General features: G+C 44.1%; 2 protein-coding genes across 2 annotated transcripts; one reads left to right on the top strand and one right to left on the bottom strand.

Annotated features, from left to right (window-relative positions):
• Positions 1–884: 884 nt before the first annotated feature.
• On the top strand, positions 885–1,802 carry LOC308644083 (olfactory receptor 7A40-like; the record flags this gene model as incomplete). The annotated part of the gene is made up of 1 exon (XM_081284778.1): positions 885–1,802. One exon carries the CDS (start codon positions 885–887, stop codon positions 1,800–1,802), a length of 918 nt encoding a protein of 305 aa, XP_081140904.1.
• Positions 1,803–6,820: 5,018 nt separating this feature from the next.
• Positions 6,821–7,747, bottom strand: LOC308644081 (olfactory receptor 7A40-like; the record flags this gene model as incomplete). The annotated part of the gene is made up of 1 exon (XM_081284776.1): positions 6,821–7,747. One exon carries the CDS (start codon positions 7,745–7,747, stop codon positions 6,821–6,823), a length of 927 nt encoding a protein of 308 aa, XP_081140902.1.
• Between the last annotated feature and the right edge of the window lie 6,690 nt (positions 7,748–14,437).

Below are 14,437 nucleotides of genomic sequence, written 5' to 3'. Positions count from 1 at the left end.
GTATGAGCCGTGTGTTTCCTTTTGACTTTAGGGGCAAGAGCAGGTTTTACAGAGAGGGGACCTGAGCTGAGAGTATTCCAGAAGGTGACTCATAACACACAACCCCTAGCATAAGGCCACTGAGAGAAATAAACAAGGTGCTGCCCATTCACAGAAAGCCCAGGAGGCTCCTCAAGGGGGAATCTGTGCCTTGTCACCCTGGGACACCAGCTCACATCCCCCTCCCTCTTGCTCATCCTCCTGCCACTCTGGCTTCCTGGTTGAACTTGACCATCAGGAACAAGCACCTTCCTCAGACCCTCTGCACTGGCCATCCTCCATTCTGCCAGGCACACATGTCTGCAGGTGACTCTGTGGCTTCGTCCCTGTGTTCCTGGGGGACTCACATCAATGTGTCACCTAAGGGCTGACCTTACCTAACACATAGAAGGAAATGACACTCTCATTGCCCTTCACCTTAAAAGCTTCAGTGTACCCATCACCATCTGAATTTGGAACGATTATTGCTTTCCCTACGTGCCTTGGCTTTACCTTCTTCCACTACTTTCCATAGATTCAAGGGACATTCAGTTTGGGGGGAGTGACCCTCATTATCCAGACAGTGCCTAGACCAGCAACCTCACTAATGATATTCCTCAAATACAAGAAAGAGTTCGTGTGCAGTGATCTGTAATACAGGGCCACCTGGGGAGAGGCTGAGAGTAAGACAGGACTCCAAATCAGAGAAGGCATGGGATCCCTTAAAGGGGCAAACAAACATAAACAAACTAGAAAAGAGAGTCTTGACTACAAACTTGAAAGATATTATTCTTTTAGTATAGTAGTGCACAACTGTGTCAAATGCTTTCTGTTTTGTTTAATTTTTTGCTAGTCACAACAGATATATGGAGCCCAAGAACAACACACTCATTCCACAATTTCTCCTCCTGGGAATTTCAGAGGACCCCACATTGCAACCCTTCCTCTTTGGGCTGTTCCTCTCCATGTACCTGGTCACTGTGCTGGGGAACCTGCTCATCATCCTGGCCACCGTCTCAGACTCCCACCTGCACACACCCATGTACTTCTTCCTCTCCAACCTGTCTTTTGCAGACATCGGCTTGACCACAACGAGTATCCCAAAGATGCTGGTGAACATTCAGACACACAGCAAGGCCATCACCTATGCGGGCTGCCTCACCCAGATATACTTTTTCATACTCTTTTGTGTTTTGGACAACTTCCTTCTGGCTGTGATGGCCTATGACCGGTATGTGGCCATCTGTCACCCCTTGCACTACACGGTCATCATGAACCATCGGCTCTGTGGATGGCTGGTGCTGGCTTGCTGGGTCACAACTGTTCTCAATTCTTTGTTAGAAACTTTAATGGCCTTGAGGCTGTCCTTCTGCACAGACGTGGAGATCCCACATTTTATGTGTGAACTCAACCAGCTGGTCCAACTTTCCTGTTCCGACACCTTCCCCAATGCCATGGTGATGTATTTTGCAGCAGTGTTGCTGGCTGGTGGCCCCCTGGCTGGCATCCTGTACTCCTACTCCAAGATCGTGTCCTCCATCCGTGCCATCTCCTCAGCTCAGGGCAAGTACAAAGCCTTCTCCACCTGTGCGTCTCACCTCTCTGTGGTCTCCCTGTTCTACTCTACACTCTTGGGGGTGTACCTCAGCTCTTCTATTACCCAGAACTCACAATCAACAGCAAGAGCCTCGGTGATGTACAGCGTGGTCACCCCCATGCTGAACCCCTTCATCTACAGTCTGAGGAACAAGGACATCACGGTAGCCCTGAGGAGACTCTTCTGAGGGAAGCCATAGGGGAGACATGGACCAGACCCTGCAGTTCTTTATCCAGAGCACAAAGTAGACCTTGTGCATTCTGTTGATTTTCTGGAAGTCTGATTCTTTGTTTTCAACCTCTTTATTGTGTCCTAACCTCATTGGAAAGTCCCTGCTCTCCCGACACCCAACATGTCTTCCCTCTCAGGTTCCTGCTTTCCCAATGTCCTTTCCCCCAGATCAGACAGTCTGGAGATTCCCAGGAGTCTCCCATCGTGACGAGTTGCACTGGTCCAGTGGTTAGAGAACCACACTCAGAACTTGCGCTGTTTCCTTTATTTATGAAGGAGACATTCTAAGCCTTCTGTCTTCCATTCTGGAGTCTGGGTGTGTTGGTTCTCTCACTGCTGATGATAATCCGGACTTCTACCCACTGGTGGTTGTACAGTAGTTCATGCTCATTTATTATGCTCACAAGAGTGCTCTTTTCTTATCTTGGTCCTTTTCTTGTGTGTGCTATATTCTACTATAGAGAGTACTGGTGAAATTTGCTGTCAACGGCACAGAGCCCTCAAAATGAACAGACATGTGGAACCGAATCCATTGTTTGTAGATCATCTGAAAAGAATTGCTCCTAATTTTCTGGTGAATTAATTTGTACTTTAGTACCAGTTAATCAATATTTTTTCTGAGTTGTCAAAAATAAATATATGCATTGAATGTGTAGTCTATCCAGAAAGGCAAATTTGTGTAAATCAATTGACATTTTGTGGTCCCAAAATCCGAGAGGACCTTATATATGTTAAACTTTCAATCATATACATTAGGCTGAGTTGCACCTTCTCCACGAATTACAAGCTTTTGATGATGTGCATCTGCTCACTGGAACATGAAACCCGTGTCATGCACGGAGGGGTCACTTCAGTGGATCAGAGGACTTGGTGTCATCTTCTGAAGTATTCCTTACACCGTCTTGGTGTTTCTGCTCAGAAGTTTCCAGTACTGCCTCTGAATATGATTCCTTCTGTTACTCTAAGCAGAACATTTACCCCTTTTTAAAATTTTTTTCCATAAACTTTAGCATGCAATGAACATGAATACACATCTGTGTATCCACTTTATTGTATTTTCCGTCTTGTATTTGATGTTCTGAAGTTTCTTCAGTGCTCATAAGCAAAGGTCAACATGAACAATAACTGGACTCCTGTCCAGCAATGCCCCTGGGAATGAGGACTCACACCTCAGGGGTCCAAAGGATTCCTGCATTTATCCCTGTCCTTCCTACTCTGCTGATTACCTGGCAAGGAAACTCAGCAGTTTCATTCAATTTCATTCTATCATTCCTTGCACATGTGAGACACTGGGTTCCATCCTCAGCACCACATAAAAATCAAATAAAAATAAAGATATTAAAATGGAAAAATGTTGTCCTTGTGTTTTGTGCAGCTTTTAATGGTCGAGACTCTTCATATAGAAATCAAACATTCCCCTTCAGTTTCCTTATGGAATGAATTCTAGGGAGTGTCAAAAATAATGAAGCAGCGCTTGGGACTGATCAAATAATATATCATTTAGTATAATTATTTAGTAGAATTATTGTAAGAAACTAGTTTCCCTCCCTACAAAAAATGCCTTATTATCCTCTCCATCAAAGATGAAAATGTAATTCAGTGTCTTACACATATTTATTTTTAAAGCCATTAGTCAAATAAATAGAGTATGAAGTAGTTAGAAGTCTTTCAGTTGCAATTGAGAAAAACACCAACTCAAGTGATTTAAACAAAAGGGGGTGGGATTTTTAGAGACATGGTGGTTCTCTAATCTGTGAGGTTTAGACCAGCAGTTATCAGTCCTCAGCCTCCAGTTCTGTTTTTCTGGAATTCTTTCTACTGAGCCTTTCTCAGTGTGTAGAGCTCATCCTTACCTGGGCTCTCTTTATGATAGCAAATGGACTACAGCAGTTCAGATCCAACACCTCAGAAAGAGATCCTGAGGAATAAAAGAATTTGACTCCCACTACTCTCCCTTCTATTTATTTTGAGTTTCTTAAATTAGTGCTTTATAGATCTACATAAAGGTGAAATTCACTGTGGTGTACTCATTTATGTGTACATAGCATAATTTGGTCAATTTCATTGTATCATTCCTCCCTCTTCCCATCCTCCTTCCTCCCCCTCAATCTCCCCCCCCCCACCGCGCCATTGATCTCTCTTCTATTTTCAAAGGATTCTCTGCTCTCTTTCCCCTATTTTGGTCTTGCTTCTGCATATGAGAGAGAGCATTCAGCCCTTAACTTTCTGAATCTGGATTATTTCATTTAGCATGAGGATCTCCAGTCTCATCTATTTTTAATGAAAACTCAAAACCCATTCCTCTGGATTTTTGACATATAGGTACATTGTTGTTATCTGTTGGAGTTTAAAGCAAAGCAATTCTTTGTTGTGAAGAACAGGGTATGCATGCCTCCACTGAAGTGGCAAGATTGGAATAGGAGTGGGAATGACAAGATAAAGAGAGACCTAAGGAAGGAAAGCGCCTGCTACAGACTTGGAGATTAGGGGTAGCGGGGTGCAAAGCAATGTCAGGAGTAGACCTCTGGGAATCCCAGAGGCACACCCTAGATAACTTTCCAGAATGTTCAATTTGAAGACCTTGGTCACCACGCATCTGTCTTTTGTCCCCAGAGCTTCTGCAGGTGCAAACCACCCTTCTCTGCTCTCCTTTCCTCCGTCCCTTACTGTAACCTGCTGCATCATGAAGATGGTACCATTGAGTCCATATCCCCATAGCTCAGTTAATGAATGTAAGACATACGATTCCCAAGCTAAGATGGACACAAGGGATAAAGATTTATTTCTTCTTAGTCTAGAAATGGTGAGATGGTGGTGAAGGGCAGAAGGCAATATTCATATCTGAGAAGTCTGGACCTTACAAAGTAGAATTTCTACACCTTCTACATGCAGTTGGATGCTCACTCTCTTCTCCAAGAAAAAAAAAATTATTCTGCAGCTGCTGATGGAGGTGCAAGGAATCATCCCTCGGGATTCCTGCAGAGATCTGCTGAATGGAAATTGACACTTGTGTTGGACCCTTAGCAGGAGATGGCCGCCATTCGCCCCCTTTCCTTTGTCCCTGACTTTTTCAACCTGTCGGTGAAGCTCTTCCCATTGAGAGGCGGGGTCTTTTCCTCCACCTTAAATCTTGGCAGGTGGAGTTTTAATGTTCTTTGTCAAACAGAAAGTGGTGAAAGTGTGAGTGTGCTTCAAGTGCCTGCACATGTCCCTGCTGCTCCCTGTTGCATTGCTGGCTCTACCTCGAGAGTGAATGAAGGCTGGGCTGATGCAGGATGGGGACTGTGTGGACCAGAGCCCCTTTCACCAACTGTGGCTGTACTCCCAATCTGGGAGATGTCAGCCGAGACAAACTGAGCATCTCACCTGACTCACACCTGACTGTACACCTAGGAAGAGGTCAGAGACATACCAGGAAAAAGACCCGAAGACCTGTACAACCAAGGCTCCTACGGGTAGAGAAAGAAAAATGTTACCTTAAACCATTTATTTGGGGATGGTTTATTACAAGGAATAAATAGCTCACTGATACAATAATAAATGCACATGGAACAAAAGACATTCAGAATACCCTGCTACATCTGAAACTGGATGTTTGTTCTAATACTCGAAGACAATGATCATGACTACCTGACTGGGTACATGTATTTCAAACAACTGTATTAAAAGCAAACACTGATGACTATCATTCCAGGTAACCAGGATATTTGGAAGGACAGGGATAAGTGCAGACATACCTTGGGCCCCTCAGGCACAAATCCTTGGGCATGATGTGAGTTCTTGTCCATGTTATCCTTTGCTCAAGAGCATTAAAGAAACTTCAGAACACCAAAGACAAGACAGAAAACAAGATAGAATAATGCAGAAGTGTGCATATTAAGGTTAACTGCACATTAAAGTTTATGGAAAATTTTTGAAAAAGGGAAAATATTTTCCTTAGGGTACTGGAGAGAGACATAATTACAGGGAGCACTAAAAACTTCTGGGCAGAAACAGAAAGATGGAGCAAGGAATACTTCAGAAAATGAGACCAGGTCCACTGAAGTGACCGTCCATGCATGACATGGATTTCACATTCCAGTGAGCAGACGCACATCATCAAAAGCTGGTAATTCACAGAAAATGTACAATGGAAGATAAAATATATGATTAAATATATACACTTAGCATATGTAAGATATTTGCTGACTTGAAGATCATAAAATGTCAATTAATGAATGCAAATTTGCCTTTCTGGAGAGACTATACATTTAATGCATGTTTGGTGGCAAATTTCACTAGTACTTTTTAAAATTGTTTTTTAGTTGTAGATGGACACAATACCTTTATTTTGTTTATTTATTCTTATGTGGTGCTGAGGATTGAACCCAGTGCCTCACACATGCTAGGTAAGTGTTGTACCACTGAGCCACAACCCCAACCCTCACTAGTAGTTTTTACAAAAGAATATAGCACACACAAGAAAAGGACCAAGATAAGAAAAGAGCACTCTTGTGAGCATAATAAATGGGCATGATCTACTGTACAACCACCAGTGGGTAGAAGTCAGGATTTTCATAAGCAGTGAGAGAACCAACACACAGACTCTGGAACAGAAAACTGGAAAACAGAAGGCTTAGAATGTCTCCTTCATAAATAAAGGAAACGGCCCAAGTTCTGAGTATGGTTCCCTAACCACTGGACCAGTGCAACTCGTCAAGATGAGAGACTCCTGGGAACCTCCAGGCTGTCTCATCTGGGGGAAAGGACATTCGGAAAGCAGGAACCTGAGAGAGAAGTCATGTTGGGTGTCGGGAGAGCAGGGACTTTCCAATGAGGTTAGGACACAATAAAGAGGTTGAAAACAAAGAATCAGACTTCCAGGAAATTAACAGAAGGCACAAGGTCTACTTCGTGGTCTGGATAAAGAACTGCAGGGTCTGGTCCATGTCTCTGAGGCCCGTGTCTACAGGAAAGACTTGGAAAATATCTCCTCTAGGGCTTCCCTTGGAAGAGTCTCCTCAGGGCTACCGTGATGTCCTTGTTCCTCAGACTGTAGATGAAGGGGTTCAGCATGGGGGTGACCACGCTGTACATCACCGAGGCTCTTGCTGTTGATTGTGAGTTCTGGGTAATGGAAGAGCTGAGGTACACCCCCAGGAGTGTAGAGTAGAACAGGGAGACCACAGAGAGGTGAGACGCACAGGTGGAGAAGGCTTTGTACTTGCCCTGAGCTGAGGAGATGGCACGGATGGAGGACACGATCTTGGAGTAGGAGTACAGGATGCCAGCCAGGGGGCCACCAGCCAGAAACACCACTGAAAAATACATCACCATGACATTGGGGGAGGTGTCAGAACAAGCCAGTAGAACCACTTGATTAAGTTCACACATAAAGTGTGGGATTTCCAGTTCCATGCAGGACAGTTGCAAAACCATTAAGCTGTGTAACAAGGAATGCAGGGTGCTCACGATGCTGGACATCAGAACCATCAACATGCAGAACCTGGGATTCATGATGACCATGTAGTGCAAGGGGTGACAGATGGCCACATACCAGTCATAGGCCATCACAGCCAGGAGGAAGTTATCCAAAACACCAAAGAATATGAAAAAGTATATCTGGGTGATGCAGCCTGCATAGGTGATGGCCTTGCTCTGTGTCTGGATGTTCACCAGCATCTTGGGGATGGTGATGGAGGTGAAGCAGGTATCCGCAAAGGACAGGTTAGAGAGGAAGAAGTACATGGGCATGTGCAGGTGGGAGTCTGAGACGGTGGCCAGGATGATGAGCAGGTTCCCCAGCACAGTGACCAGGTACATGGAGAGAAACAGCCCAAAGAGGAAGGGTTGCAATGTGGGGTCCTCTGAAATTCCCAGGAGGAGAAATTTTGAAACATGTGAGGTGTTCTCTGCCTCCATGAACTTGATGTGACTAACAGAGAAAGAGACAGATTATGTAATATTCACCTGTAAGAATAATATCGAATCTTTAATAGTATTCAGACTAATTTCTCTGTTTTCTGATTCAGTTCCCCTTGAAGGGAAGCCTGGCCTTTTCTGGTTTGGAGTCCCTGTCTCCCTCTCAGACTTTCCTCACAGGGTCTTGTGTATAAATCACTGAAGACTAACTCCTTCTTGTATTGGAGGAATCTCATTTAGTGATGAGGTGGTCCAGGCACTGTCTAGACTCTGATGAGTCACTCCCAAGAAGCTGAATGTCCCTTGAATCTAATGAGGGGGAAATCACAGATGAAGGTAAAGCCGACGCATGCAGGCAGAGGAATAATCCTTCCACACACAGATGGTGACAGGTACACCACAGCTCTTGAGGAGAAAGGGCACTGGGAGTGTCATTTCTTTCTGGGTGTTCAGACAAGATCAGCCAATTGGTGACACATGGTGTGAGCCCTCCAGGAAGACAGGGAGAGAGCCATAGAGTCACCTGCAGACATGTGTGTCTGTGGAATGGTGGGTGGCCTGTGCAAAGGACCTGAGGAAGGTGCTTGTTTCAGATGTTCAAATTCAACCAGGAAGCCAGAGTGGCAGGAGGATGAGCGAGAGGGCAAGGGACATGAGCTGGTGTCCCAGGGTGACAAGGCACAGATTCCCCTTGAGAAGCCTCCTTTGCTGATGCATGAAGGCACAAGGAATTCCTCTGTCCAGAAGTTGTGTTTCATTAAGCTGTGTGCCAAGGTGCTCTCTGTGAGTTGGAAGGCACCCCCCATTTATTTCTCTTGGTGGCTTTATGTTCTGGTTTCTGTATAATGTGCTATCTTTTGGAATACATTTGACCTGGATCCCATTTCTCTGAAATCTGCTCTCACCCCTAAAGTCAAATGTGAGCACACAACCACACACAACACTTGAAAACGGCAATCCAACACCTCTGGGAGTTGTCTTAATACCGTGATCTTCTCACCTCCAATCACACTATTTTAAAAGAATGAATAAAAGAGAAACTGTCAATATTGAATAATTTTTCCCTAAAGCAATGTATGAATGGCACACGAAATCCCAGGTTGAAAATCTCCCCCCCACATTTATCCTCAGTCTCCATTCAGCAAGGACATTTTCCTTCCAGTATCGAAAGAAATATAAACAATCTTCTCAAAAAGAAGGAGGGTGGTGGTGAGAGACTCAGAGGGGGAAAATGCTCTGCTAAGCTTAGGTGTCCCTGGAAGACTGTAAAAAAAGAAAAAAAAAATCCTTGTTTCTGGCTGCAATGCAACTCCTCGATGAAGATCAGCAGAAACAATAGAATATTGAAACCAGATTTCTCAATCAACAAAGTCAATACAAAGAGTGAATATTTATAGAGAGAAAAATAAAAATAAAAATCTCTCTCTCCTCTCTCTCTCTCTTTAAAAAAAATATATTATAAATTTTTAAAAGGGTGCTCCATTTTAGAGATACAAAGTGCCCTCCCTTTACTGTGTCTCTCCCCCTAATCGGTTACAAAGGTCCTGGGACACGTGCTCTACTTACCCTGAAACCACCCTGAGCCTCCACGCCCTCTTCTGAGGGGGCTGCCTTTGCCCTCACCCCATGGTCATCAAGGACCTGGCCTTGTGGAGCTCACTGTTCCTCCTCCTTCCACCATGTGAACATATCCACCAATGAACTCATCAAACCATACAGCAAACACCTCAGCAACCTGTCAGGGCTGGGCGAGGCTGGATATGCTCTCAAGTGACCTTAGGTACCTGTCCTTGGCTTCCAGCCTCTCTGATGCCTTCCTGCAGCACCTGCTGGGCTTTCAGACTCACCTGGGTGGGTTCTGAATGGAGGGTTTCTGGGTGGAGAAATGCTGCACCATGGAGACTGAAGCTCTGTCCCAGACGAGGGCACAGGTGGGTCAAGACAGAGTCCACATGCATGACCCCAAAGTACAAAATCACATCCCATCCTCACCAAGGTTGTGCACAAGCAAAGGGACAGCAGCAGGGGAGAGATTTACAAATGTGTGTCTGCAAATTAGGCTCCTTTGCCTCTTCTTAGCCCAATCCTGAGGCGTCTGCTCCCTGTGGAATATTGCTCCACACCAAAAGCAATTTTTTTTTTCTTACAGATTCTCTGTTCCCAAGACACCAGGTAAAAAAAAAAAAAAAAACAGGTCAATGGGTCTTTACTACTCCCCAAAGAATAACTCTGCCTTCTAGAGAAATTATATCCTAACACTTTATCCAAGTCCTGAAGTCTAGTTTTCTCCAAAGTATATGACAAAGGAGCCTATCATGACCATTGCTCCCCCAGGCTTGGCTTATGTTGAGGACACCCCCACCACCAATATGTCCAGAAATTTTCCTGGATAGCAACTAGGGGTTCACTGGGATCCCTTGATAGATCCCTGTGATTCCTGCAATCTGTGACTTCATGACGTTTTTTCCAAAACAACAGAAATACCATGTTTATCACCCAAGTTAAGAGCGAGCACTTAGTCATGGTTTCTAAAACATAGATAATTCAAACACATATCTTTAGATCTTTTTACATGCTATGCCCTGATATTAGCAACTTTTAAGAATGCTCTTATTTAGTTTTTATAAAACCCCACACTTTGTGGTCTCTACTGCTCTGAACTCATTGCACTTTCATACCCATGAGGCTTGGAATGCCTCAGTGATCGGCACTATGAGGATCTCAACGTCAGAAATTCAGAGGACACAGAAATATTCAGTCCATAATAGAATACAAAGGCCACAAAGACAGGGACCAGGGACGAGGTGCCTGGAATGCAGCAAGAGCTCAGCAGACATTTGGGATCCACGAGTTTAAGGAGGCGGAAAGTCCAGCAGTCCTGATTTCACCATTGCCTCTTGTATGCACAATTCAAATTCTCTCTCTTCCCTGTAAATACGCATCATGATGTGTCAAATGGCAATACACCTTCAACACTCATGTCACCTGCAAAGAGCCCTATGACCTCCTCCTTGTGCAGCCCTTGTTCTTCCTCTTGTTTGGTTGCTCTGACTACAACTGGAAGAACCGTGGTGACTAAGAGTGGGCACCCTCTTCTCTTCCCACACCTTCCAGGACACATCGCCTGTCTTTCCCAGTTCGGCATGTGACCTTAGCCATGGGCTGGTCATCTACGTCCTTTGTGGAGATAAATGGCTTCAACACTTAATTTCTTGAGAATTTGTACCATGAGAGGAAGCTGAGTCTCAGGAAATGTTTCTCTCCATCTAGGCACATCATCAGATTATTTGAATTTTTCTTCTGTTCAAGATCCTTGTTTCTTGATTTGCATATAAAAACCACACCTGCGTCCCTTTGATAGATTCCAGCTGATCATGGTGCACAGTCTCTGATATATACTTGTGTGTGGGAGACCAACTAGCACTAGCACGTGACTGAGTCCACTCCCCTGCTGAGAGGTTGGCATCCTGCAGCTGCCACACTGCTAGATAACCCTGGTCTTCTAGGATTCCAGTGACTGTGTCTTCCTGCATGGGCGTGCCTTCCTACATTCCTGTGGGTGGAGTGGTACTCACCTATTCCTTTGTAATATTACCCATTTCCCTGTTTAGGATAGAATGTTCCATGGAAATGCCTTTTGTGTAACACCTTCTCTTACTCTGCCCTTGGGTGTGGCCTTCCTAGATGTCAGTCAACCTGCTGACAGCAGACATCAGGAAGCTAGACTCAGCCCCTTGAAACCTGACCCCTTGCCTCATTTGAATGGCTTCTCCTCAATAAAAGAGGTCAGCATGTGCGTTCTCTCTCTCTCTCTCTCTCTCTCTCTCTCTCTCTCTCTCTCTCTCTCTCTCTCTCTCTTCGGACCCTTAAAGTCAGAGGAGCCATCATAGCAAAAGAAAAAGGTATTTCTGACTCTTGTGTGGTTATTTTGAGTAACCCAATTAGCCCAGTTCCCATGGAGTGACCCCTGAGTGTTTTAATCACTAGCAACCTGGCACTTGTGGGTTTGGTTTGATAGCTCCTGGATGGAGATTTTAATTTACCTTCATTAAGGCCATTGCCATATAGTCGCCTGGGTACCCATCTGGTTTTGTTATCAGCATAATGTTGCCCCTGTAAACTGATTCTGGAAGAGTTGCCAACTTTTCTTTTTTTTTTTTTCCTGTAGGATAAGTTGTAAATGCTGCTATCAGCTCCTCAAGTGTTGGGTGGAATTCTGCAGTGAGGTCATCAGGTTCTGGTTTTATCACATGGGAAGTTTCTTATTACTGATTCATTCTCCTCTCTCATTTTCAGGCTTTCAGATTTATGATTTCTTCCTGATCCAGTTCATGGTAGGTTTAATGTGCCCAGGTATTTATGCATTTCTTGGAGTTTTTCCAGTAGGGTGAATAATAAGAGTTCATAGAGTTCCTTGAGTCTGTATTTCTGTGTTTCCATTGTAATGTCTTCAGTGTCATTTCTGATTTATTTCGGTCTTACCTCTGTTCTCAGTCTATCAAATGATTGCCAATCTGTTAACCTTCTAAAAGGACAACCTAATTTGGTGGATGTTTTGTACTGTTTGTCCAGCCTCTTTATCATTTGTTTCTGCTCTGATTTTTTTCCTCTATTATCCTGAGACTTAGTTTGTTCTTTTCCTATTTGCTTGAGGCAAAATGTTTCTCATTTGCAATCTCTCCTTTTGTGATGTCCTTGTTGTATAAACATTCTCCTTAGAATTGATCTTGCTGCATCCCTTAGGTTTCATATGTTTGGTTTCCACTTTTTTGTTTCTCTCAAGATGATTTAAATTGCCTTTTAATTTATTCATTCACCCAGGGGTTGTTCAGGAGCAGTTGTGAACATTCACAGGTCCTCCTACAATGGATGGGGGCTTTCAAAGAGTTGCAACTGGAAAGTTTAATACAACGAATTTGATATCCCTAAATTTTCTGAGACTTCTCTTGTGGCCCAGCTTTTGATTTTTTTCTGTAGGATGATCCAGATGCTTGAGATGAATCTGCACTGTTTTGCAGCTGTGTGGAATGTTCAGTGAATGTCTTGGGTCCACTTGGTCTGAAGTGGAGTTTTGCTAACTCTGTGTCTGAAGTGCCTGGACATGGTGTATAAAATTTCCCTGCTCTCGTGGCTTCCCAACCTGCCCTTCCCTTCTGCTCCTTTAATATTTTCTTTACATATTTATGTGCTCCACTGTGGGTACATGGATCTTTAAATGGTTGTGTCCTCTTCTGACACTAGACCCTTTCTGATCACACAAAGAACTTCTTTGTCTCTTTTTACAATGTCTATAATTGAGCCTGGAATATTTCAAACTTATTTTAGCTGATAACATAAAAACACATAGTTATGCACATGTCAGGTAAAACATTGTTATTCACTAGACATTTACTATTATATCATGGTAAAAACTTCAAAATCCCTCCTCCTAGCTCTTTGAGGACACCAGAACTGTCCTCCTCTTTAGACTAAGGGTATCAAGAGTGGGAGAGGAGAGGAGGAGGTGGGGGCACCAGTGATTGAAATTGGCATAATTATGCTATGTGAGTAATAATTCCAGGAATCCCTCTTATGGGCAGAATTATAAGGCACCAACATGGAAAAAAATGATAAGTGAAGGGGACACCAGTAGAGCGAGGGTATCAGGGAGGGGAGGGAGGGAGGCATGGAAAGGAGAAGCACTGGGGAATGAAAGGGAGACACACATGTTATGTGCATATGGGAATATTCCACACTCAATCCCACTATCACCTGTGATTATAAGGCACTAATTAAAGCACCATGCAGAGGGCACAGTGCAGTATTGTCATTTATCTGATACTGTACATGAGTCTAGCAGTATTTGAATGGAATAAAGATGCATGTACTTCTTCAGGGAAAGAGTGAGCCTTGGCACGGGGGGTTGGGGGAGCAAGATAAAGAACAAGCATGGGAGGGGCCCCCAGAGCTAAATTTTGCAGAATGTTCTACTTGGAGATCGTGCTGACCGTGTCCAGCACATGAAGCCTGGAGTTTCTGCAGGTACCAAACATGCTCCCCTCCTGTTCCCCTCCACCCCTTCCTGAGGTCTCCTGGGTCAGTAAGATGGGCCTAGTGAAACTACAGTTCCTCATCCCTCCTGATCCCCATGTCAGGTTTAAGGTGTTTGGACTCGGAATTTACAGGGAAAAAGGAGTTGATTTCTTCTTAGTCTAGAAATGGTGAGGTGGGCTGAAGGACAGGGGAATAGTAGAACTGAGACTCTTCACCTTCTGAAGTCAACTCTACAGCTTCTCATTAAACATGTAGTTGGACACACTCTCTCTCTTCTTCAAGAAAAATTAACTCAGCTGCTGCCCATAGAGGTGGAAGGAATCATCCCTCACGATTGAGTTTGAAGAATCCCAGTAAAAAACAGGAAACGGAAATGGACACTCGTGTTAGATTGCCTGCAGAGATGGCCTCAATTTACCCCCTTTCCCATATCCCTAACTTTTTCAATGTAACTGTGAAGCTCTTCCCTTGAGAGGTGGAGTCCATTTCTCCACATCTGAAACTTTGCTGGGCTTCAGTGTCTTATTTTCTTTGACCAACAGAAAATGATGGAAAGACAATGTGCTTCAAGGTCCTAAGTGGGTATCTGTTGCTCCCTTTGTATGGCTGGCTCTGCCATGGGGACAAACTCAGGTTATCCTGATGTAAGATGAGAAG

Source organism: Spermophilus citellus (genome assembly GCF_964194105.1).
Source record: "Spermophilus citellus genome assembly, chromosome: 3".
Classification (NCBI taxonomy): Eukaryota; Metazoa; Chordata; class Mammalia; order Rodentia; family Sciuridae; genus Spermophilus; species Spermophilus citellus.
Note: the sequence above shows the minus strand (reverse complement) of the source record. Positions and strands in the feature narration are given on the sequence as shown.